Below are 22,501 nucleotides of genomic sequence, written 5' to 3'. Positions count from 1 at the left end.
TTACAGGAAAAAAAAAAAAAGACGCAGTGGAGTGAGGAAAAGTATGATTAGAATCAATGTACCGTGTATAGATAAAGTCCTCTTATTTAGAAAACCTCACTGCTAGGCTTATTTGATGTGGAAGGTGAGTCCCAGGGGGCAGGAGAGGCAAGGAGTCAAACAGGAAGAGACAAGCCTTCTGCAAAAGAAATGAGAGCCACTTGGGTTTGCAAGCAAACAGAGAAGAGACAGGGGTGGGTAAGAGTACTGACGAATGCAGCATCAGCCTGGCGCCTGATTGGGCAGAAGGGGACAGAACACTTTTAAGAACAAGAGAACACAGCCTGACCAGGCGGTGGCGCAGTGGATAGAGCGTTGGACTGGGATGCAGAGGACCCAGGTTTGAGACCCCGAGGTCGCCAGCTTGAGCTCAGGCTCATCTGGTTTAAGCAAAAGCCCACCAGCTTGAACCCAATGTCACTGGCTCCAGCAAGGGGTTACTCTCGGCCTGCTGAAGGCCCGCGGTCAAGGCACATATGAGAAAGCAATCAATGAACAACTAAGGTGTTGCAATGCTCAATGGAAAACTAATGATTGATGCTTCTCATCTCTCTCTGTTCCTGTCTGTCTGTCCCTGTCTATCCCTCTCTCCGACTCACTCCCTGTCTCTGTAAAAAAAAAAAAAAAAAGAACAAGAGAACACAATATCCACATTTTGGGTGTTTCTTTTCTTTTTTTTTCTTTTTTCAAATTTTGTTTTGCTCCCTCATGTTGTGGCATAAGTTTACCTGGCTGACAGCCCTATGTCTCCAACTAAAGTGACTTTGTGATTTATATAAAGGACAGTCTTGGGAAAAACAAGAAGCAGGTTCCATCCTGCATTTGGGTTGACACTTGGGTTAATGGGCAGAATGTAGAACTAAGATTCATTGAAGCTGGAAATTGAACCAGAGGTGATTAGAAGGAATGTAAGCCCTTAAGCATTTGAATAAATCTTAGGAGAAAATTGAGCTTTGTCCTGGAATTACTATGGGGATTCAAGTCAAGTTATTCTGGATGTGAAGGGGCATGGGCCCTAAACATATGACCCGCATTGAGGATAGAAGAGTGAAGAGGGTCTAATTCTTGTCCTGGAGGAGTTTATCAAGACAGCTGGGGATGGAAATAACTAAGTCACAAGGCAAAAATCGATTAAAGACAGGAGCTGTTCATTCATGTTCACTTTTGGTAGGGCACTTTATACACTTTATGCAGTAAATGGGAGACGACTAACAACAAGGTTGGCCACCTTAGATTGACATTTGTCAGGTAGACTGTTGGGAAGAGACTGAATTTTTTCTTTGCTCACTGAATTGGCTATTTTTACTTATTTCTCTTTATTTTTTCACTTAATAACTACCTACTGAGTATCTACTTTTCGCCAAGCACTGCAGTAAGTGCTTGGGGTACACTGATGGACCAAAATTGAGACATGATTTCTCCATTGTAGAGTTCAGAGTCTAGAGGAGGAGGGGAGCATCAGTCGAAGAATCAGACAAAGGGATATAATATTGTAACAGTGAGAGGAGTTATGAAAGAGAAGTAAATGGTAACAAGAGAACTTATATGTAACCAGGGGAACTGACCTAATTAAGATGCCAGAGGAGGCTTTCCTGAGAAGCTAAGGCCTGAATGATGAGTAAGAGTTAACAATAGGCAAAGGCAAGTGGGAAATCCTTCCAGATTGAGGGATCAGCTTGTGCAAGAGTCCTGTGACGTCCATGAACTGAACCAGGGCCAGCATTATCGGAGAGGGATGAACGGGGAGGCACAGACAGGAGCCAGAACACCGAGCTTACACGCTTCATTAGACTTCCTCATAAAAGCAATGGGAAGCCATCTGGGTGTCTCAAGGAAAATATCACATTTAAATGTTGAAAAAATAACTATAACTTGCAGGAAATGACATGGAGCAGTGGTTACCAGATAGATATTTTGCAGAAGTCTGTGAGGGCTTAAACTAAGTTCATGTCACTAGAGATAAGGAGAATAGATTTGACAGATATTTGGAAAGTAGATTTAATAAGATTTGGTGACAGTTTGGGTATAGGAGTATCTTAGTTTGGGCTTACCTAGAAACAAACTCTGAGACAAAGATTAAGTAATATATTGAAATGTATAGGGCACATTAGTACGGAAGTGGGAAGGCAGCCTCTGAAAGTGAGGTATTAAGCCAGCTACCAGAGCGGGCAGCTGAAGCTCAGCTCATTCTGGGAGCCAGTGAAGAAGTGATGATACCTTAGGATTATCCCTCCCGAGGGGCAAGGAGCCGTGCTACCGATATACCCAATTCCACTCGTCAGTGGTTAAGGGCTGCTAAGGGGGCACTTCTGACCTGCCTACTGGGGATCTAGAAAAGTTCTTTAGGAACAGAGATGTAAGAACTGGCTGTTGGAAGTGGACTGGAGCTCAATGCAATGGCGGAGCCGGAGGGATATGGGCTGACGCTGACTGTGCCTGCTACAGAGGTGAGGGTGAGTGTCAAGGACAACTCAGATCTCTGGGTCAAACTACTGAGATCAGGAACGGTGTGGTAAGCGCTGCATGCTAGACAGTGCCAGGCCCTGGGAATGCCAACAAGGTCTACAGTCCCTGCCCTTGTGGGTGTTAAGGGCTAGCAACGAGGCTCTCTGGTGAGAACGCCCAAGGATGTGCTCAGGGAGCAGGCAGACAGACGCTGGCACTGCTCGATCCTCAGTGCAAACGAGTTACTGGGGGAATCAACCCGAGTAACTGGGCTTGGGCTGGTGCCAGCTCCTGGACCGTCCACAGGGAGCTGCTTCCATCTGAATCCTGAGACAGAGGGGAGAGAGCTAGTGCTCAAAGAAGGGGTGGGTTCAGAGGTGGGGGAGGGTCCTAGGGCTGGTGTCACAAATTATCACAGATGTGGTGGCTTTAAACTACAGAAATGTATTCCTTAGCAGTTCTGGAGGCCAGGAGTCCAAAGTCAAGGTGTTGTCTCCAGGGGAGGAGCCTTCCGCGCCTCTCACAGCCTCTGGTGGCTCAGGGAGTTCCCTGCCCAGGGCAGCCTCATTCTAAGCTCCACCCCTCTTTCCACACAGCCTCTTCCCTGTGTCTCCATGCCAGTTCTCTTCCTCTTTCACTGAGAAGGGGGCAAATCCTTATCATTTCATACGCATTGATAAATCCAATCATTGGGTTTAAGGCCCACGGTAAATCCAGGAGGATTTCATTTCAAGATCCCTAATTATGTCTACAAAGACCCGCTTCCCGAATCAAGTCACATTCACAAGTACTGTATTTCCCCATGTATAAGATGCACCTTTTTTCAAAAAATTGGGGGTCTAAAAACTAGGTGTGTGTAAAGCCAGTATCTCCAGCCACCATCACAGCAGCCTGGCCTATGCAGGTTCGCATTGGATTCGGACAGATGGTAATGAAACAGTGAAGCCAAAAACTGGTGGGCCATCATCTTTAATCCTAGCTTGCACCCTGCATGCAAGTAAAACACACACTGGGCTCCAAAACCCACTCATTCAGAGCTCACAAAACTACTGACTTATCCGAGTTTCCTAGAATCAAAGGTTTCTAGCTCACCAGACTTATTCAATTCTGTTCCCCATCTCCTTCCTTCTCCCTGCACGAACTCTGCACAAACTGGCTTTTCCTTCAGCACTCAACCATCTTGGCTGCTTCTCCTGGCCTCCTCCACGTGGCCTTTCTCTGCTCTCCTCTCTAATGCTAATCTCAGGAACCAAGAGAGAGCAAGCTCCTGGTCTGCCCCCATTTTATAGTGTAGAAATCAAAACCTTTTTTGTGTGTGTGTGTGTGTGTGTGTATTTTTTCTGAAGCTGGAAACGGGGAGGCAGTCAGACAGACTCCCGCATGCGCCTGACTGGGATCCACCCGGCACACCCACCAGGGGGTGATGCTCAGTGCCTGGGCCATCTTTTGCTCCAATGGAGCCTCGGCTGCGGGAGGGGAAGAGAGAGACAGAGAGGAAGGAGAGGGGGAGGGGTGGAGAAGCAGATGGGCGCCTCTCTTGTGTGCCCTGGCTGGGAATCGAACCCGGGACCTCCGCACGCCAGGCCAATGCTCTACCACTGAGCCAACCAGCCAGGGCGAAATCAAAACCTTTAATCCAATATACAAAATAGGGAAGTCTCTAATACAAAGTCACTTATCTGAGGCATGATGGGATTGCACCACTCCACATCAAAAAGGGTGGGTAAGGCTTAGTCCTAAAACCAAGTCCCAGGCTATAAGGATCCAGCCTGCCTACAGCCCGCCCCCAACACACATTTATATCACCTGGGTGACGGGCTTCCATGTGGGCAGCGCCATCTTTAACAAAGTGAGCATAATATATTTTATCTGCCCAACAGTGTGTCTTATATAGTGGTTGTAGATTTTTTTTTTACTTGCATTTCCCGTTCTTTTGCACAGATAAGGAGTTGTATGAATTTTATGCTGAACAAAGCTTGAGTTCAATAACTTTATGTAATACATTTGTTTTCAAATTTTGGACCCCAAAATTAAGGTGCGTCTTATACATGGGAGCATCTTTTTTTTTTAAGCTGGAAATGGGGAGAGACAGTCAGACAGACTCCCGCATGCGCCCGACCGGGATCCACCCGGCACGCCCACCAGGGGCGACGCTCTGCCCACCAGGGGGCGATACTCTGCCCCTCCGGGGCGTCGCTCTGCCGCGACCAGAGCCACTCCAGCGCCTGGGGCAGAGGCCAAGGAGCCATCCCCAGCGCCCGGGCCATCTTTGCTCCAACGGAGCCTTGGCTGCGGGAGGGGAAGAGAGAGACAGAGAGGAAGGAGGGGGGGTGGAGAGGCAAATGGGCGCCTCTCCTATGTGCCCTGGCCGGGAATCGAACCCGGGTCCCCCACATGCCAGGCCGATGCTCTACCGCTGAGCCAACCGGCCAGGGCCCATGGGAGCATCTTATACATGGGGAAATACGGTACTATGGATTCAGAATTGGACATATCTTTTGGGGACAACTATTCAATTCACTACAAGGCACTAAGATAGAGTGAAATATGTTTATAACAGGTTAGGAGTTCTAGCAAAACTACCTTTAGTTTATTATTTGATCTGATGTCAGGCCCTACGGATTTATAGTCAGGAAAAAAAAATGTGGGTAACTTCTCGGATTGCTTTATGGGCTTCGTTGGATGCAGCAGGTTTAGAAGGAAAAACTCCAGGCTGAGCCCAGAGCAGAATCTGTTCACAAATTAACAAGGAAACACAAGTGAATTAAGAAGTTAGAACAAAATAACCAGAAGGAAAACTTCAAGATTCACATGGGAAATGAGTAAAAAATAGAGAGAAAAAAGGAAACTGAAGTGCTATTAACAATCACGAAGGTGTAAGGAATAAAGTTTTAAAGATATAAAATGAAAAATCAAAGTTCTAGTCAAGAGAGTATCAGACCAAGGCTACACCTATAAAATAAAAATTTATGGACTTGTGTATGAAACTTTAAAAAGGTTCTTTAAGTTGCTTTAGGATAGTTCTTCTTCCAGTTGGATCTGGTGGCGTCTCTGACAAAACAACTACTGCCGAAATCAAATACACGCTTCCACCAATCACTGGCCCACTAATCTTGAAACTCCGGCTTCTTGGACTTACTCATCAGCATGCCCTTGGCCAAAATACATAGTTCCCAAGCATCTATTAGCTTCTGGCATAGTTCGAATTCTTTGGAAAATCTAATAGACTAAGCTCAGTTATTTAAGTAGACTGTACAAGTTATAGATTACTGACAATTAAATTAGATGCTAATTTAATGGGTTGGCCATTGACCCCTGGTTCATTCATTCACCGTAGGTCAGGGCAAGTTGGACTAAGGGGTCTTATGCTATGTCCCTTTCAGAACTGTGGCTGGACTAAGCACAAAATTGTACGTATATTAAATAGGTATGCAAAGGGGGGCAGTGAAACAGTGTACATGCTGTTGAGCAGGACTGGCTGAAGAAGAGAGCGTATAGGAATTGACTCCACGTCTGAGTAGTGTTCAGCAGAGGGAAAGCACAGGGATGTGGCTGAGGGGTCATGGTGGGGGAGTCAAGAATTCTGAATGGAGGATACACAGAGACCCTCATTAAGGACCCCCAAGTATGCCACATCAAAGATTGCTGGACCGGGGGCGATCACTCCAGTGATTTTTACAAAACCTTGTGTTAGACACTGGCCAATTGACTCAGCAGATAAAGCTTCGACCCAGTGCATGGATGTCCTGGTTTGATTTCCTCGTCAAGGAACAGAAGAGGAGTGACCATCTGCTTCTTTTACCATCTGTGTCTCCTTTCTCTTCTTCTTCCCCTCCTGCAGCAGTGGCTCGATTGGTTTGAGCATCCACCTGGGTGCTGAGGATAGCTTGGTTGGTCCCAGCATCAGCCTCAGGCACTAAAAATAACTCAATTGATTTGAGCATTGTCCCCAGACAGGGGTTGCCAGGTGGATCCCGGTCGGGGCATATGCAGGAGTCTGTCTCTCTATCTCCCCTCCTCTCACTTACAAACGAAACAAAACAAACAAACACCTTGTGCTAGTCTTAGATAAGAAACGAACTGGAAACCAGAAAAAGACCTGAATTATATATATGTAATTATCTTGTCTAAAGGATAAGGAATAGTTGCCCGTCTCAGTTCTTGAACTGGAAAGCTGGCACTGTGAACGGAGTTGTTAAATTAACAAGTGTGCCAGCACTTTCATTTATTAATGGGTATGTTCCACTTCAATTAAAGTCATCCTAGCTAATTACTCATTTCACTGTGTGCATGCAGCACCAGCTGATTAAGCTGAAGGACATGACGAGGGTAAGAATAAGCACTGCCCCCTCTTTCATTTATTGAGTTTGTAGTTCTTGTCCTTCCGCCGGTGGTGATGCAAAGGAAACACGAATTTAACCTCTGTCCTTGCCTCTCTGCCTACGAAATACGCCTCACCTTGGAGTAAGCGGCTGTAGTAGAGAGAGCACGGGCTTCGGAGCTCATACATGTGGGTTCACATGTTGGCTCTGCTGTTTACGAACTGTGTGACCATGGGCAAATATTTAACTTCTTTGATCCGCAAGTTCTCCTATCTAAAAATGGGAACACTAACAGTACTCACTGCAGAGATTTGTTGTGAGGGTTAAATGAAATCACGAAAGCAAAGGAGCAGGGGTGTCAGAGTCCCCGTTGAGATGACCACCATCCTTCTCACCTGGGGTGACATATCCTACCTGTCAGGGTTCAGCTTAGCCACCACCTCCTCTGTGGTGTCTTCCCTGAGTCCCAGATCTGGGGACGTGTCCCTCTTCTCTCTGACTATGTGTTTGTTTATCCCGATCAAATGACTGTATCTGAATCTTCCATTTCCTCGTGTGCCCAACTGGGGTCCCCGACTAATGGGCAATTGGTTAAGATTGAAGTATAGGCCCTGGCCAGTTGGCTCAGTGGTAGAGCGTCGGCCTGGAGTGCGGGAGTCCCGGGTTTGATTCCCGGCCAGAGCACACAGGAGAAGCGCCCATCTGCTTCTCCACCCTTCCCCCTCTCCTTCCTCTATGTCTCTCTCTTCCCCTCCCGCAGCTGAGGCTCCATTGAAGCAAAGTGGGCCTGGTGCTGGGGATGGCTCCATGGCCTCTGCCTCAGGCGCTAGGATGGCTCTGGTCGCAACAGAGTGGCGCGGCATGGTGGGTGGATCCGGTCGGGCACATGCGGGAGTCTGTCTGACTGCCTCCCAGTTTCCAACTTCAGAAAAATACAAAAAAAAAAAAAAAAAAATTGAAGTATATAAGTATTTTTGTGTCCATACAGTATATTTTCAAATGACTACCAAGTTAGTAGGACATAAACACTTAGTAAATTGTTTGGCTATAACAACATAAAAAAATTCGGTGTTTCCTTTGGCCCAGTTGTGCTGTGAAAAATATTACTGAGATGCTGAGGGTGCTCACCGTGAACAAGGATCTGGGAACTTCTGTTCAGAAAAATAGGGATGTTCTGAACTAGAGAAATGACGGTGCTTATTATGTTGTTATAATAAAAGCCACAGTTCTAGTAATGATGTAACTACTAGCTCACAGGTCACTGAGCCCTTATTACTTCCCAGAAACTGCTATGAGCATGTGGGTGTGCTTAACGGAGTCGCGTGTATTAGCCCCTTCAATCCTCTGAACATCCCTAATAGGAAAAGTTTATTTCTCCCCCATTACAGAAGAGGGAACTGAGGCCTGTGGACGATGAGTAACTTGCTTAAGGTCCCTGAGTGGGTCGATGCTGCAGCTGGGGTTCAAGTCTAGGCATTCTGACTCCAGACTTGGGGGTCTTAACCACCTGTTTACCAAAGCCGCGGGATGCAAAGGAGACAGAGCTGGGCTTTCTGGATGGCAGGGTCCACGGAGGTTCGCAGGCTTCAGGGCCTGGAGAGAATAGATGTTCTGGGACTTGCATCTGATTTCAGAAATGCTCCGACCCACAGCCTGTGGGCTCAGGTGACTTAGGGCGATGTCCGCCTTTGGGGTCCTGACTCTGACCCCTGCCCTTCGAACATGTCTGCAGGTTACTGGAAACCTGTCAGGTGACCAAACTAGGCCAAGTGAAGCTGTCTCCAAGAAACTGGGAACTGAATTACTGAGCTGTGGCCTTTCTATGTTCGCATCAGCTGACCCAAAAGATGGTTACTGTCACAATATGACTGGAGGCAAAAGTGAAGAAGGTTCACAAGCTTGTGCTGTTGTGGTCACACCCCCGTGGCTATGCTTCCTGAGCCCGATTTGCTGTAGTTTTGGTAGATTCCCTGAGATCAGTACTCGGCCAATCACTGTTTCTTTTATTTGAGCCAGATTGGATAGACTTCTTTACCTTTTCACCAAAGGATGTTTAACTAGAACCTTGAACATAGATGTCGTAAAATACACTACTAAAAAAAGCGACAGGAGGCGGGGGACAGGGGGGGGGAGGGGAGGACAGTACCTCCATCACTAAATATTTAGCACCTTCAGTTGAGTGGCCACAAGTGTCATTCAGATGGTAGACTTCAGCTGGGCCAAGTCCTCTTAGACACCAGGCAGGTCTGTGGAGTTCACAAACACAGTTCAGAAAGGCGACTTCCTGCACTGCCCGAGAGGTCAACAAACCTACCTGGCAATTACACTGCTGTCAGACGGTAAGTACACATTTGCAAATGCCTCTATAATTGTTCAGAAACACTTCAGGCATGTTCATGCAGCCCCGGTTACAGAACCGGGGGTTAATGGGGGACCTTACCAACATCTGCTCTCATGGTTGGAGCCAGACTTGTGCCATTTCAACACTTATGGGTATAAAACAACAGAACGGATATTTTCCTCTGCCAACTCTCAGAAAATAAAAAGTCAGCAGCAGTGGGCAGTTGAATGGCTGATTGATGGGTTTAATGCGGGGACCATGTTTTCAGCATTCAAAAAGTCTATTAAATATGGTTTGGCTTTCTAAAAATTAAGCAAGTCAAGAAGACGGGCAGTTGCCATCAAACAATTGAGGTTATGTTGCTTTACTTACCTGCTTCCCTGACCTTGTGCAGGATGGCTAAGACCATAACTAAACTAAAAAATCCCTGTTCAGTATAAAACAGGACATATGCAGATGCCCAGGTAAGAAATGGTGGATCTCAAGGTGTGCAATTCAGAACGATTGTCCTTCTGACTTGATGTGGGGCTGATACCAGGAATTGGTGTTTCCCTGCTCTCATCATCTGGAGGTAGATAGTGGTATTTGTCCTGATTGGCAGGCACATGGGCCTCTCGTATTCCTTCATTTCAGCTGCTCTGGATGTCAGCCAAACCCCACCAACATCCAAGAGCATCCTGTGCCTATCTCAGAGCCCATGTATTAAAATGTCACAGCTCTTCCTAAATTCTAACTGCGGTAAACACCTCAAGTCTGGGTGACTATCCATCTTGCCATTTTTAAGAGTTATGGTATATTATTTAAGGTTATAGCTCTGCTCAAGCAGTGACTCCAAATTAAGAGTGGCAGAAACATAACAAATTAGAGTGGCAGAATTTTATTCTCTCCCAGGTAATAGCCCCAACTCCACCATGAACAGCCCAGGGTGGCAGGTTGCTCTGCTCCACAGAGTCATTCAGAGATCCAAGCTCTTGCCACCTTTTGGTTCTGCCATTCCCCCAAGGACGGTCGTCCCCTGTATGGTCAAATCTGGGGTTGCAGATAAATCCATGTTGCAGCTCATGGACAGGGGAAAAGGAATCCAGGGAAGCTGGCTTATCTTTAAATTGGAGATGACCTGCAAAGTCAACTTTCATTCACCTCTCATTGGCCTTAACTAAGTTCCGGAGCCACGATGCATTAATGACAAGGGGCCCCAGGTAATGCTTGTTTCTATGTGGGAGCTTTGGACTCAGCTTCAATCCTCCTTCCCTGGAAGAAAGGGACAATAGATTTCGAAGGCTGGCCAGAGGTTCCTGTCACATGTACATCAGACAGAAAGAGATAGTACCTCTTACAAATAAGATTAATGTCACATGTTCATATATTCAACAAATATTTATTTAAGTGCCTACTGTGTGCCAGATACTTTTCCTTGCAATGCGCAAGAGAAATGGTGTTAAGGTATCGAGGGCGCAATGATGCAATACTATAAACACATTTTCCACTTTTGAAAGACTTTTTGCTTTTTCAGATAATGGAGGGCAACCAAAAACCAGGCCAGGTTTTTATCTTCGTATTGCAGGGAAAAATATTCGCACCTGTCAAATTCCACCAGCTGGCATGATTGTTGTTCTGCGGATAAGCACACGCCAAAGCCGCTTAGATAGTTATTTTGGATGCTGGTTTCATAAATCACAACTTGCTTGTTGCATGTTTATAAAGCTTCAGGAAGGATTCTTCAGAGGACGATATTAGATCATCGAGATTAAATTCAACCTCAAAGGTGGGTTTTTGTCCCAAAATAATTAAAGCAACCAACAGAGCGTATTTTGCAGTTAGTCCTCTGATATAGTAAGTCACACCATCCTCTGGGTTTGTGTACTCAAAGCAATGCATAATAAAGGGATGACCAGATTGTGTCAGATAATTCTGGTGGTAGGCAAGTGGATGCAGGAAATAGTCCAGCGGCACCAGGAACACATCCTTGACTTCATCGGGATTAGGCTGGGCCTGGAAGTTGTGGTCTATAAACCCTACAACTGCTGTTACCAATGTATTTCCCTAAAAGCAGAAAACAAAATACCCAAATTAAGAAGTGAATAGATATTGTTGCCAGTGCTAAAGCCATACCACTTCCACGTGAACTAAGACAACAGCCAAAGCAGTCAGTGCACAGGGGGGGGGTCAGGAAGGGGAAAGAACTCACCACATATGTAAACCTTATGCCCCTCATGTCCTACATGATGTCCTACCTTGGGTGGCATCTGTGAAATAACCCTGAAATTATTGTGTGAACATCAGTAGGTAAAATATTTTGGAATGGCAATTTGGCTTTATAAAAATGTGGCCCCTCTCACTTGGCAATTGTATTTGTGTAAGCATGTCTGAATGACAAATCCCTACCTGTGAGAAAAGATAAAATACATCAGGTCCTCTGATAACATCATTTCATTATAACATTGAATGAGAGGCTGTAGGAACTTCCTCAATATAATTGATAAAAGTGGTTTCATTATACATTGTTTTGCTTAAACTTACAGAACCTATCGGCAATGTTCAGTGAGAGCCTACTGCACGAGACCGAAGCATTATTTACAATAGTCCCAAACTCTAAAGTTACAACTCCTCAGATGATGGACATTTAGGGTCGATCAAGTATGAGTATAGGCATATAATGGGATTCTATGCAACCCTCAAAAAAAAAAATGCAACAGATAACTTTTCCTATCAGTATAGACAAGGACACATATGTTTATATGTGGGAGGATTTCTACATATTTACAATCACAACTGCTTGCAAGTAAGTGCAGGGTGCTGTTCAGTGAAAGATTCTACTGGGAATTTAGAGGAGGAGGCCTGGGGTTTGGTATAGAAGCATCTATAGGAGTCCATAGCACCCAGTTTGAAATCCATCGATGGAGTTCCCCTTTCATTTCCGGATGGAGAAAGAGGGGCCCAGCCAAGAACAGGGCTTTGCCAAGGCCACGTGGCCCATAAGAGGCAAAGTCCACACAAAACCACTCTCTGTACAGCACTCTTAAGGGTCCCGTTTGGCCATCTGGAAGAGTGGCCACACTGGGAGCTCATGACGCTAAGAAACCCAGTTCCACTCCAACCTTTACATCCAGCAGACACGGCACCAGGCGGCAGACGACCTCCACTTGCTCAGGACAGAGCCCCACTTCCTCCTGGGCTTCCCGGAGGGCCGTGGCCACACTGTCCGCATCTGTCGGTTCCCCCTTGCCTCCGGGGAAGCACACTTCTCCAGGTGACCGTCTTAGCTGCACAGGGAAAGAACGGAGCGGCACTGAGAGTGATTCCAACTTTGGAACCCGTCTGCTCACTCAACAAGTCATCACTGAATGTCTAGTCTGTGCGAAGACCATCCTTGCCATAGCGGAGACCATGAGTGCTTACCATGTTCTGGACGTGTTGCTTCACACGGACTTTGTTTTCACTGACTTTATCAGATAGTTTCATAAGCTGTTCTTTATTTTTTTTTCAATTGAGGTGAAATTCAGAACATAAAATTAAAATGAACAAATCAGTGACATTTAATGCATTCGCAGTGTTGTACAATTACCGCTATCTCGTTCCAGAACATTTTCATCCCCGCTAAAGGACACTCTGTACCACTGAGCAGCACCCATTCCTCTCATCTCCCTGCCCTCACTTTCTGTCACCGTGGAGTTACCTATCCTGCGTATTCCCTGTGAATGGGGTTGTATGACGTGTGACCTCTGGTGAATGCTTCTTTCACTTAGCATCGTTTTTTAAAAAGTCTTTTATTTATCGATTTTATGGGGGTGGGTGGAACAAGAAGTATCAACTTATAGTTGCTTCACTTTAGTCGTTCATTGATTGCTTCTCGTATGTGCCTTGGTTGGGTAAGCCCAGGGTTTCAAACCTGGGACCTCAGTGTTCTAGGTCGATGCTCTATCCCAGGTGTCCCCAAACTTTTTACACAGGGGGCCAGTTCACTGTCCCTCAGACTGTTGGAGGGCCAGACTATAAAAAAAACTATGAACAAATCCCTATGCACACTGCACATATCTTATTTTAAAGTTAAAAAAAAAAAAAGGGAACAAATACAATATTTAAAATAAAGAACAAGTAAATTTAAATCAACAAACTGACCAGTATTTCGATGGGAACTATGGGCCTGCTTTTGGCTAATGAGATGGTCAATGTCCGGTTCCATATTTGTCACTGCTAGTCGTAACAAGTGATATGACGTGCTTCTGGAGCCGTGACGCGTGTGTCCTGCGTCACCGGAAGTAGTACTGTATGTGAGCGACGCGTGCTTTGCGGCATCCACATCCTGTGCTCCTCTCACTGACCACCAATGAAAGAGGTGCCCCTTCCGGAAGTGCGGCGGGGGCCGGATAAATGGCCTCAGAGGGCCGCCATGTGGCTTGTGGGCATAGTTTGGGGACCCCTGCTCTATCCGCTGCTTCACTACAGGCCAGGCGTCATTGTGTCTTTGAAGTTCTCCCACATCATACCATGGATCAGCACCCCTTTCCTTTTTGTGGCTGACTAGTTTTCCGCAGTATGTATATATCAGTTTGTTTATCTGTCTTTCCTTGGATGGACATACAGGCTACTACAATGTTGTTATTATTATTTCCACCTTTAGATAAGGGAACTAAGGCTCAAAGAGATTAAATAACCTGACCAGGTTCACACAGGGGTGAGTAGTGGAGCTGGAATGTAAACCAGGATTTAATTCTACAGCATGCCTTTAATCAGCACACCATACATGCACTATGATGGCACACAGAAACTGTGGTCAGAGGCACCATCAGCACTGCCCTGTGTTAACACCTCCGTGCCTTTGCACACGAGGAAAGGAGCAGGGGCCTCTCCTTCCCAGCATTGCCCCGTCCCCCTACGTCCTTGATCCCATGACTTCCTGACTTCTGGAGAACTGTCTGTGTCTCCGTCTGTAGCGTCCTAAATATTTTCTCCTTTTTTATATCTGTCTTTAGAATGATTTCTCTCTCATCTTGGGCAGGGGATAGAGAAGCACAGGCCCTCCATCCCTCTCTCTCTTCTGCAGGGCCAATAATGAGAACTTGGAAGTTCAATTCTCGATATTGAAAAGCTAAATCAAGGGGCTGTGTAAGGCACTTTTAGCACCAGGGCCAAAATATCCATGTAAGAATAAAGTCGATGCTGTGATAAATTTTGTAATATCCTACAGTTTAAAGGCCCATTTGAGCAAGCTTTATAAAAATGTGAAAGAAAACACATTAAAGTTCCTCTCTGCTAATACATCAGAACAACAAAAAAAAAAATTTTAAGATCAGTAACAAGGCAGGAATTGCTACACTGCGCAGAAACCTCCCACATCTTCACATCAATTATAGTTATAAGAGTAGGTGAAAGCCAGGTTGATGGACGTGCTTCTATTGTCTTGACCATTCACCTCCCAACTGCGTAAGCACTAGACGTAACGTGGCAGCACCTCTTGAGAACTCACTGCAGAGCGTCAGCACATTCAGCAGCAGGGCATCCGCGACAGAGGCACCTGCAGGGACGCACCCGGCTTGACAGAAAGACAGACCTGCTTTAATGACTATTTTAAATACTTGGAAGAAAATGCCATGTAGTTTTAAAGAAAATAGACCTGTTCATGATTATTCACAAAACTGTCAGTACCAGAAAGGGCCCTATCTAAGGACAGAAGTGTTCAATCTTTTTTTTTTTTTTTTTTGGTAAATATCGTAACAGTTTTTATTAAGCAAAACCATATGGGATTCTATTCAAAGCCAAATGAGGTTGCAACCAAATTTCCTAAGACTTCCATCTATGCGTTTGTCTTGAATTTCCTCTTGCCTATTTCAAGCCATAGAGAGCAGGGAACAGAGGAGAGGGAGAATTAAAGGGAGAGGAGGGAGAGGAGAGGGGGAGAAGGGGAGAGAGGGAGAAGGGGAGAGGGAAGAGGGAGTAGAGAAGAGGGGGCCTATGGAGAGGAGAGTGCTGTCCTTTACCCTCATAACATTAGGCTCTGTCTTCAGACCCATTTTAGGAATAAGAAACTGGGGCTCAGAGATGAAGCACTTTGCTCCAGTTCCCAGAGCTAGCAGGAGAGCCCACCCTTAAGCAGGAGGGACTGGTGACACGTGCTCCCTTCTCGGTCTCCCTAGAGAAAATCATGGACCCCAGCTTCAGTGACTCCAGGGAGGGGCCAAGCTCAGGTAAGCCCAAGGGAATTTCTCGCCGCCGCCCCCCCCCCCCAGCCAGATAGGCTCGGAGAGTGTGATTTAGATTTAAATACTTAAAATAAAAAGTGACCTTTGCATATCAGAATTTATGGTCTAAAATAATCTCACTTAATAATCAATAGGCAAAGGTATTCTAGGCAGAGACCAGAGGCCCACTGTGGTCTTGATTTTCTACATTATTGTTTGTCTGATCATTCAAAAAATAAGGTGCTGCTCCCGTGCTTTTTGGCACAGCTGGGAACAGACCCCAGTTCCTTGGTTCCGAGTTAAGTATCTCCCCTTGGAAACTGGGTTGTCATCATCTGACCCAGACAGGAAAGAAATCTACACAAGTCTAACCTCAAATCCACAAAACTTCCGCTGATTTCTCAGCTTGGTTTTCTTCCCCCATGGAGATACTTTTTGTTATTCTGCTTAGAAAGACCCTTTCTAATGCCCATTTTCTTTTTGGTGCTTGGATTAACTGCTTCCCAACTTCTCCTCAGAAGTGCCCCTACCAGTAAGTGACAGTGATGGTACCTAAGGAACTCCATCCCAGCCCAACATTTCTTTAAAGTTGAACAGTTTATCTTTTTTTTTTAAATTTTTCTTTTTTATTATTATTATTAATTTTAATGGGGTGACATTGATAAATCAGGGTACATATGTTCAGAGAAAACATCTCCAGGTTATTTTGACATCTGATTATGTTGCATACCCATCACCCAAAGTCAAATTGTCTTCCTCAAGTGAGAAGCGGGGAGGCAGAGCCAGACTCCCACATGCGCCCGACCAGGATCCACCCAGCATGCCCACTAGGTGGCGATGCTCTGCCCATCTGGGGACCTTGCTCTGTTGCAACCAGAGCCAATTTATCCCCTGGGGCAACTTGCTCCAATGCAGCCAATGGCTGTGGGCCCAGGACTTCCACATGCTGGGCAGACACTCTACCACTGAGCCAACTGGCCAGGGCTTGAACGGTTTATGTTAAAGCCTCAGGCCCTGTCCGCTAATGGCACTAATGTTGATGACTGCTAAAACTTACCAAATCCTTGCCAAGTGCTTTGGCTGTTTTAGGGGCTTTACATTTATTATTCTGTGAAATCCTCACAGCAGCCCTATTAAACAGGTATTAAAATTTTGTCCTCATTTTACAAGTGAAGAGACTGCAGCACAGAGAGGGTAACCAAATAGGATAAAGTCACACAGCTGGCAAGGAGTCTGCATTCAAACGTGGGCAGCCAGTCTCAGGGCCCAGAATGTTAACCTCTCTGCTCCCAAATTTTCACATTATACCTGGGGTGGGATTTGTCTAAAACAGTGGCACAATTGCCCCCTTCCCATTCCTGCCAGGACAGGAGTCAATCTCTGGAGACATTTGTGGTTGTCACAAAGGTGTTTGTGTGTGTGTTACTGGCGTCGGGTGGGTAGAGGCAAGGGATGGCACTAAACATTCATCCCATAATGCACAGGGCAACTCCCACCATAAGGAATTATCCAGCTCAAATGCCAATGGCACCAAGGTTAAAAACCCTGGCCTAAAAGTATTTTAAATGACTTACTTCCACTTTCTAAAACTTCTCCAAAATATGCCATGTTACCCAGTGGCCCCTTGACATCACAATATTGAAAGTCCATTTGGGAATCTTTGGCCCCAAAATGTGTGCAAGTGACAAAATTCTGTGGGGTTTTCAATTGTTCTGAGGCTTTAATGGCAGAACTTTTTGTCACCTACCTTCTCTGACCGGAGGGTGAACAACAGATGAAGTTTTCCTTCTTTAGCCAACAATGGTATAAGGATGGAATATTTATTAGACGGCAAGTGAGAATATTTGGTCCCAACATCATGCTTTTTTAAGCTGGCCTTAGCATCATCTATCAAACTGTTTCTAAAAAGGAAGAAAACCAAACATTGTAGTACCAGAGTTATGGTAAGCATCTCCTTGTCCTGCCTCTGTTTCTGCTTGGTTGTGTATCTTGAGGTTTACCATTTCTGGGTCTCGGTGTACTTTTCAATAACAGGGCAGAAATTATAATAGCCAAATGGCATGATTTGGGGCAAGATAAAATGAGGCAAAAATCTACAGCAGTCCCCCCTTATCTGCAGTTTCACTTTTCACAGGTTCAATTACCCACGGTCAACCTCAGTCCAATAATATTAAATGAAAAATTCCAGAAATACACAATTCACAAATTTTAAAGTCTGCGCGGCGTTCTGAGAAGCATGATGAAATCTTGCCCTGTCCAACTCCATCCCACCCGGGACGTGAATCACCCCAGTATCCAGGTCATCCAGGCTGTATATGCTCCCTGCCCGTTAGTCACTTAGTAGCCTTCTTGGTGATCAGATGGACTGTTGCAGTATTGTGGTGCTTGTGTTCATGTCACCCTTACTTTACTTAACAATGGCCCCAAAGCACAAGAGCTGTGATGCTGGAAATTTGGATATGCCAAAGAGAAGCCATAAAATGCTCATTTACAGGAAAAGGTGAGTATAGGGGTCTTCAGGTTATGACACAGTTCTGTTCCTACGACAGTGACATAACCCAAATTTTGGTGTAAGTCAAAACACGCCCTAGCCTAAGTCACTTACCTATCCTCACACAGTTGTAAGATCATAATCTAGAACATAAAAACACAACTAAGCCACAGAAAAAGAATACTGTAAATTCTTCCGCCACATGCAACCAAACTAGTTTGCCCATGTAGTCCCCAAGTATGACGCTAACGGCGTAAGCTGAAACACTCACGTCTCAATTTTTTAAAGTTTTTATGAGTGAGCATCATAAACTCTAAACGTCGTATGTCGAGACTGTCATAACCCGAGGACCCCGGTATAATACAATATGGTATGTTGAGAGAGAAAACACTCACTTAAGTTTTATTATAGTATGTTATTATAATTGTTCTATTTCATTATTAGTTATTGTTGCTAATCTCTTATTCTGCCTAATTTATAATTAAACTTTTCCATAGGTATGTATGTATAGAAAAAACATAGTGTATATATGGTTTGGTACTCTCTGCGGTTTCAGGCATCTACTGGGGGTCTTGGGAGATATCCCCCATAGGTGAGACGTAGGAATTAGTAAACAAGTTCACTTGAAAACTAAATTGAGTTTAAATTATGGTAAAATATATTTTTTAACAATGCAATAGTTAACTGCTGAAAGACATAATTAGATTCAGGTAGGACATGTTCCTTGAGTAAGTCACTGTAAATTTCAACCATTGTAAAGTTAAGGACTTTCTCTTAATCTGGCCCTTTTGTCATGTTATCAGGCATTCCATTTGTTATCAAATATCCAACTGTATTCTGACAGTGGTTCCCAAACTCTAGCAGCAATGGAATCACCCTGAGGGCTTGCTACAACACAGATTGCTGGGCCCACCCCAAAACTGTGACTCCATTCGTTCGGGGTGGGGCCTGAGCATTTGCCTGAATATCAAACTCCCAGGTGATGGTGGTGCTACAGACCAGGGGAACACACCATGAAAAGTATTAGCTGATAATATACAACTATTCAGATTTATGACCACAAATGGTCCCCGAATCCATGACTGTGAATTTGTTTTGTTCATTTTGAAAGCTGTATTTTGTTGGTGGTTTGCATAGTGGATTAAACAGTATCCCCCCAAAACTTCAAAATGTGACTTTACTTGGAAGTGGGATTTTTGTACATGTAATTTAGGATTTAAGATGAAATCATCCTGGATTTAGGGTGGGCCCTAATTCCAGTGACTGCTACCCTTCTAAACAGAGGAAAGGATGCAGGGAGATAGATACACACAGAGAACAAGGCCATGTGAAGACAGAGGCAGGGGCTGGATGTGATGCTGCCAGAAACTGTGAGAGAACAAATTTTTGTTTTTTAAGCCAGCCAGTTTGTGGCACTTTGTTATTGACAACCCAATAAACTAACAGTTTAATTTTAATTTTTCCATGGGAAAGGCCGTTTTGCATAGTGGGCAAAATCAGATGTTTAAGTCAGCTAGAATTGGTTTCAAACTGTTTAGGAATGACCCCTGAGCCCTCCTTTCATCACTTGTGACAGGTTTGAAAATATTTGTGAGGATTTAATGACATAATTCATATACTGTGGCTGGTTCTCAGCTAGCAGCCTATGAATGGTGACAATGTCATAGATGTCGCCACCATTAAATGGGCGGTTATTTTTGCAGGAGGTATTTGCTATTTTTTTGCCTCTTTCTACACGGCAGAATGCTCACTAAAAGTGGGAGGACGATGGCAATGACCTGTCAAAGGCTCCTGGAGAATCACCGGATGCGCCCCCCCCCCCAACTTCAGGGCACATCCCAAGCACACAGCCTGCATCTAGAAGAGGAAACTGGTCCACCCAGTCAACATGGACTTGACCTGGTGCGGCTTCTCAGAGGCCCCCACAACTATTTGAAGAGTCCCGCAGATGCAAAGTCTGCAGAAAACGTGTCTGTCCACCTTAGGGACTGATCCTTGTAATGACCATTATAAAAACTCCACCAACAGTAGCAGCCACCCTGTTGTAAGCATGGGCTTACCCCACGCTCTCAGCCTTGATTTTCTCTTTTCATCCTCTCAACAGCCCGGCAGGCCCAGAGAGCGTTATCTGGTCCGGGCCCAGAGAAGTTATGTAACCTAGCGCCCTAAGGGCCTCGCTGGAAGTAGCCACCCGGGGACTTCAACCCTGGGTTGCCTGGTGCGGGCTCGCGGTTCCTGAGTTCAAACTCTGGAGACGTCTGGAGCAGAAGAAAGCCAGCAGGTCAGGGGGAAACGCTTTGACCTTGGGGAACGTGGAAGTAAACCCATGATAATGGGTGAACTCAAGATGGCCAAAGTCCGGTTCTGTCTTGGGCCGGAGAAGGTGCAGAGGTCCCCGGACACTGCGGGCGACCGACCAAGAAGATGAGTGCACCGGACGCGGGCTCAGCAAAAACAATCGCAGGCAAAAAGCCCCGGCGACCGGCTGCCTGTGATCTGTTTGGCCCTGCCCGGATCAAAGATGGGCACAGTGTGCCAGGGTCGCGGAAGGCTTTACCTGACTGGCTCCGGAGGACAGGGTCGCGACATTGTTCCAGAGAAAGTTTGTTTCCAGTTAGAGACTTCTCGCAGGAGATCAGCCCGGATGGGCATGCGCAGAATGGCAATGAGCCGGAGGAGAGAGAGGCGGGGCCTATGGCCGAGACAGAATGGGCGGGGCCCAGGAGAAATGGGAGGGGCCTGGCGCCGTAGGAGGAGAATCGGGGCGGGACGACCCGTGAGAACGGGGCTGGCCTGGCGTAAGTCCCAGCCTTCCGGGTCCCGCGAAGCAGTTTCTTTCCAGCACCTTGCTCTGCACCTAAAACAGCAGGCATATGAGGAATTTTGAAATTGACAATTGTAAAACAAATGAAAGAGAAGTGAAAAATGCAGTGCTGGTGAGTTGAGAGGATTCTGACACTCCCATTCACTGTTGCTAGGAGATTAAGTTGGTTCACCTTTTCTGAACAGCCCGCAACACGCATTTGCTGAACACCTGCTAAGTGCAGGGTGCAGATTCCACAGCTAGCAAATGGGAGAGAGAAAGAGAGACAGGAATAAAAAAACTACATAAATCAGAGGCCTTTATTCCTTGGAGAGCACCCGAGGGTAAACGTGACCAGATCTGCTCAGGGAAGGCGTATCAGAAAGAATAGAAACGGCGCAGAACTCCCAAACAGCTGTTCTCCAGGTGGAGTTCAGGGCCAGCAGCATCAGCGTCAGCAGCACCTGGGTGCTGTTAAAATACAGACTCTTGAGTACCCTCCCAGAGCTGCTGGATCAGAAACTGGGGGTAAGGCCCAGTGATCCGTGCCTAGGAGATTGTGATGCTTACAGCCACTGCTCTCAGGTATGTGTGGAAGGTAAGCAAGGCCAGGGGGCAGGGGAGAGAGTTCTAGGAAGAAGGACAAGTTTGTGCAAGGACCCCAGAGGAGTGGTTCCGGACGAGGTGGTGAGAGGGAGCCTTGATCAAGCTGACACTGAAGGGGGACAGATTTCAGAGACTTAAGGCCAGGCTGATGTCTCTACCCCGTACAGGAGGAGCAATGCCTGGGACCCACAATAATGCTTTAATTTTAATTACTTTTAAAATCAGAAGAAAATGAATATAATAATAAGCGATATAAAATAATAAATCCAGCTGGGATTGCATTCATCTTTATACCAATGCGGTCATAAAATAGAATTTATTTCATCATTTTTACTTTATGGAGGAAGGGATCTATAAAACCAAAATTGCCTAGGGCCTGTGAAACTCACAGTGTGGCCCTGGGTTGTGGGGCATGGGCCACAGTTCCCAAGGCGTCTAAAAACCATGAACTAAGATGTTTATGTGATGAGTCTTCCACAGCCGAGAGAGCCCAAACCAAAAGCTTGATGCCATCCTAATAATAACAGTGATGGCACCTCACCCACATTAGTACACTTAATCCTCTGAGCAACCCCACGAAGTAGGGTTATCTTCACAGAGGCAGTATTGTCCTCACTTTCCAGGTTAGGAAATAAAAAAAATGTCTTGCTTAGGTTCACATAGCTAGGGTTCAAGGTTAGATCATTCTGACCTCTGAGTTCATTTATTTTGACATCACCTCTCAGAAGGAACTGCTCTGTGAATTGTATGGGTCTGATTATAAATTTGAGAAGGAGATAAATGAACCCATCATCCAATATCCACTGCAAGCTTGCTCTGTGCTAGGCATGTCTGAGATGCCACCCCTTGACCTTTAATTTAAAGCCTTTTAGTCTACTGGGATGGTAATAAACAGGACTCAGGTCTAGTAAAGCACAGTGTGTTCCCAGTTCTGAATGAGGAGGGAAGGGAGAGCAGTTCAGAGGGTTGAATGGGGAACTGAAAATCATTGTCTGGGGATTTGATTATTCTCTTCCTTCAGACATCCTCTGATTGAATCCTCGATTGGAAGATAAGCAAACCAAGGCTCTGCGTAGTCTAGTGCCTTGTCCATGGTCACATAGCGGGTGAATTGTGGAACCAGGAATTGGTCCTATGCATTGGCTGCAGCTGTCTCTCTGGTAGGTTGTGAGGGATAAGGTGGGATTTCAGGAGGCCAAAGAAGGGGAGACAGCATTCTGGGCAGAGGGAACATTAGAAGCCAGGCATGAGTGAAGAGCCTTGTTTAGAGGGGCA

The 22,501-nt window shown here is 45.7% G+C and overlaps 1 protein-coding gene across 1 annotated transcript; it reads right to left on the bottom strand.

The window, feature by feature from the left end:
* Positions 1-10,509: 10,509 nt before the first annotated feature.
* On the bottom strand, positions 10,510-20,492 carry NUDT7 (nudix hydrolase 7). The gene is made up of 4 exons (XM_066349652.1): positions 20,375-20,492; positions 17,074-17,227; positions 12,246-12,410; positions 10,510-11,190 (listed from the first exon to the last, which is right to left on the bottom strand). The coding sequence occupies exons 1-4, from the start codon at positions 20,467-20,469 to the stop codon at positions 10,822-10,824; spliced, it is 783 nt and encodes a 260-aa protein (XP_066205749.1). The 5' UTR covers positions 20,470-20,492; the 3' UTR covers positions 10,510-10,821.
* Between the last annotated feature and the right edge of the window lie 2,009 nt (positions 20,493-22,501).

This window comes from Saccopteryx leptura, chromosome 9 (assembly GCF_036850995.1).
Source record: "Saccopteryx leptura isolate mSacLep1 chromosome 9, mSacLep1_pri_phased_curated, whole genome shotgun sequence".
In the NCBI taxonomy this organism is placed as follows: domain Eukaryota; kingdom Metazoa; phylum Chordata; class Mammalia; order Chiroptera; family Emballonuridae; genus Saccopteryx; species Saccopteryx leptura.
This window is presented reverse-complemented; position numbering and strand designations above follow the sequence as displayed.

What these genes read in the sequence shown, in the direction of transcription:
- NUDT7 (XM_066349652.1), bottom strand. Translation starts at nt 20,469, where the DNA reads ATGCCCATCCGGGCTGATCTCCTGCGAGAAGTCTCTAACTGGAAACAA. An exon ending in TGTCCTCCGGAGCCAGTCAG is followed by an intron (nt 17,228 to 20,374) that starts GTAAAGCCTTCC and finishes CTTCCTTTTTAG; the next exon opens with AAACAGTTTGATAGATGATG. An exon ending in CGTGTCTGCTGGATGTAAAG is followed by an intron (nt 11,191 to 12,245) that starts GTTGGAGTGGAA and finishes TTCTGCTTTTAG; the next exon opens with GGAAATACATTGGTAACAGC.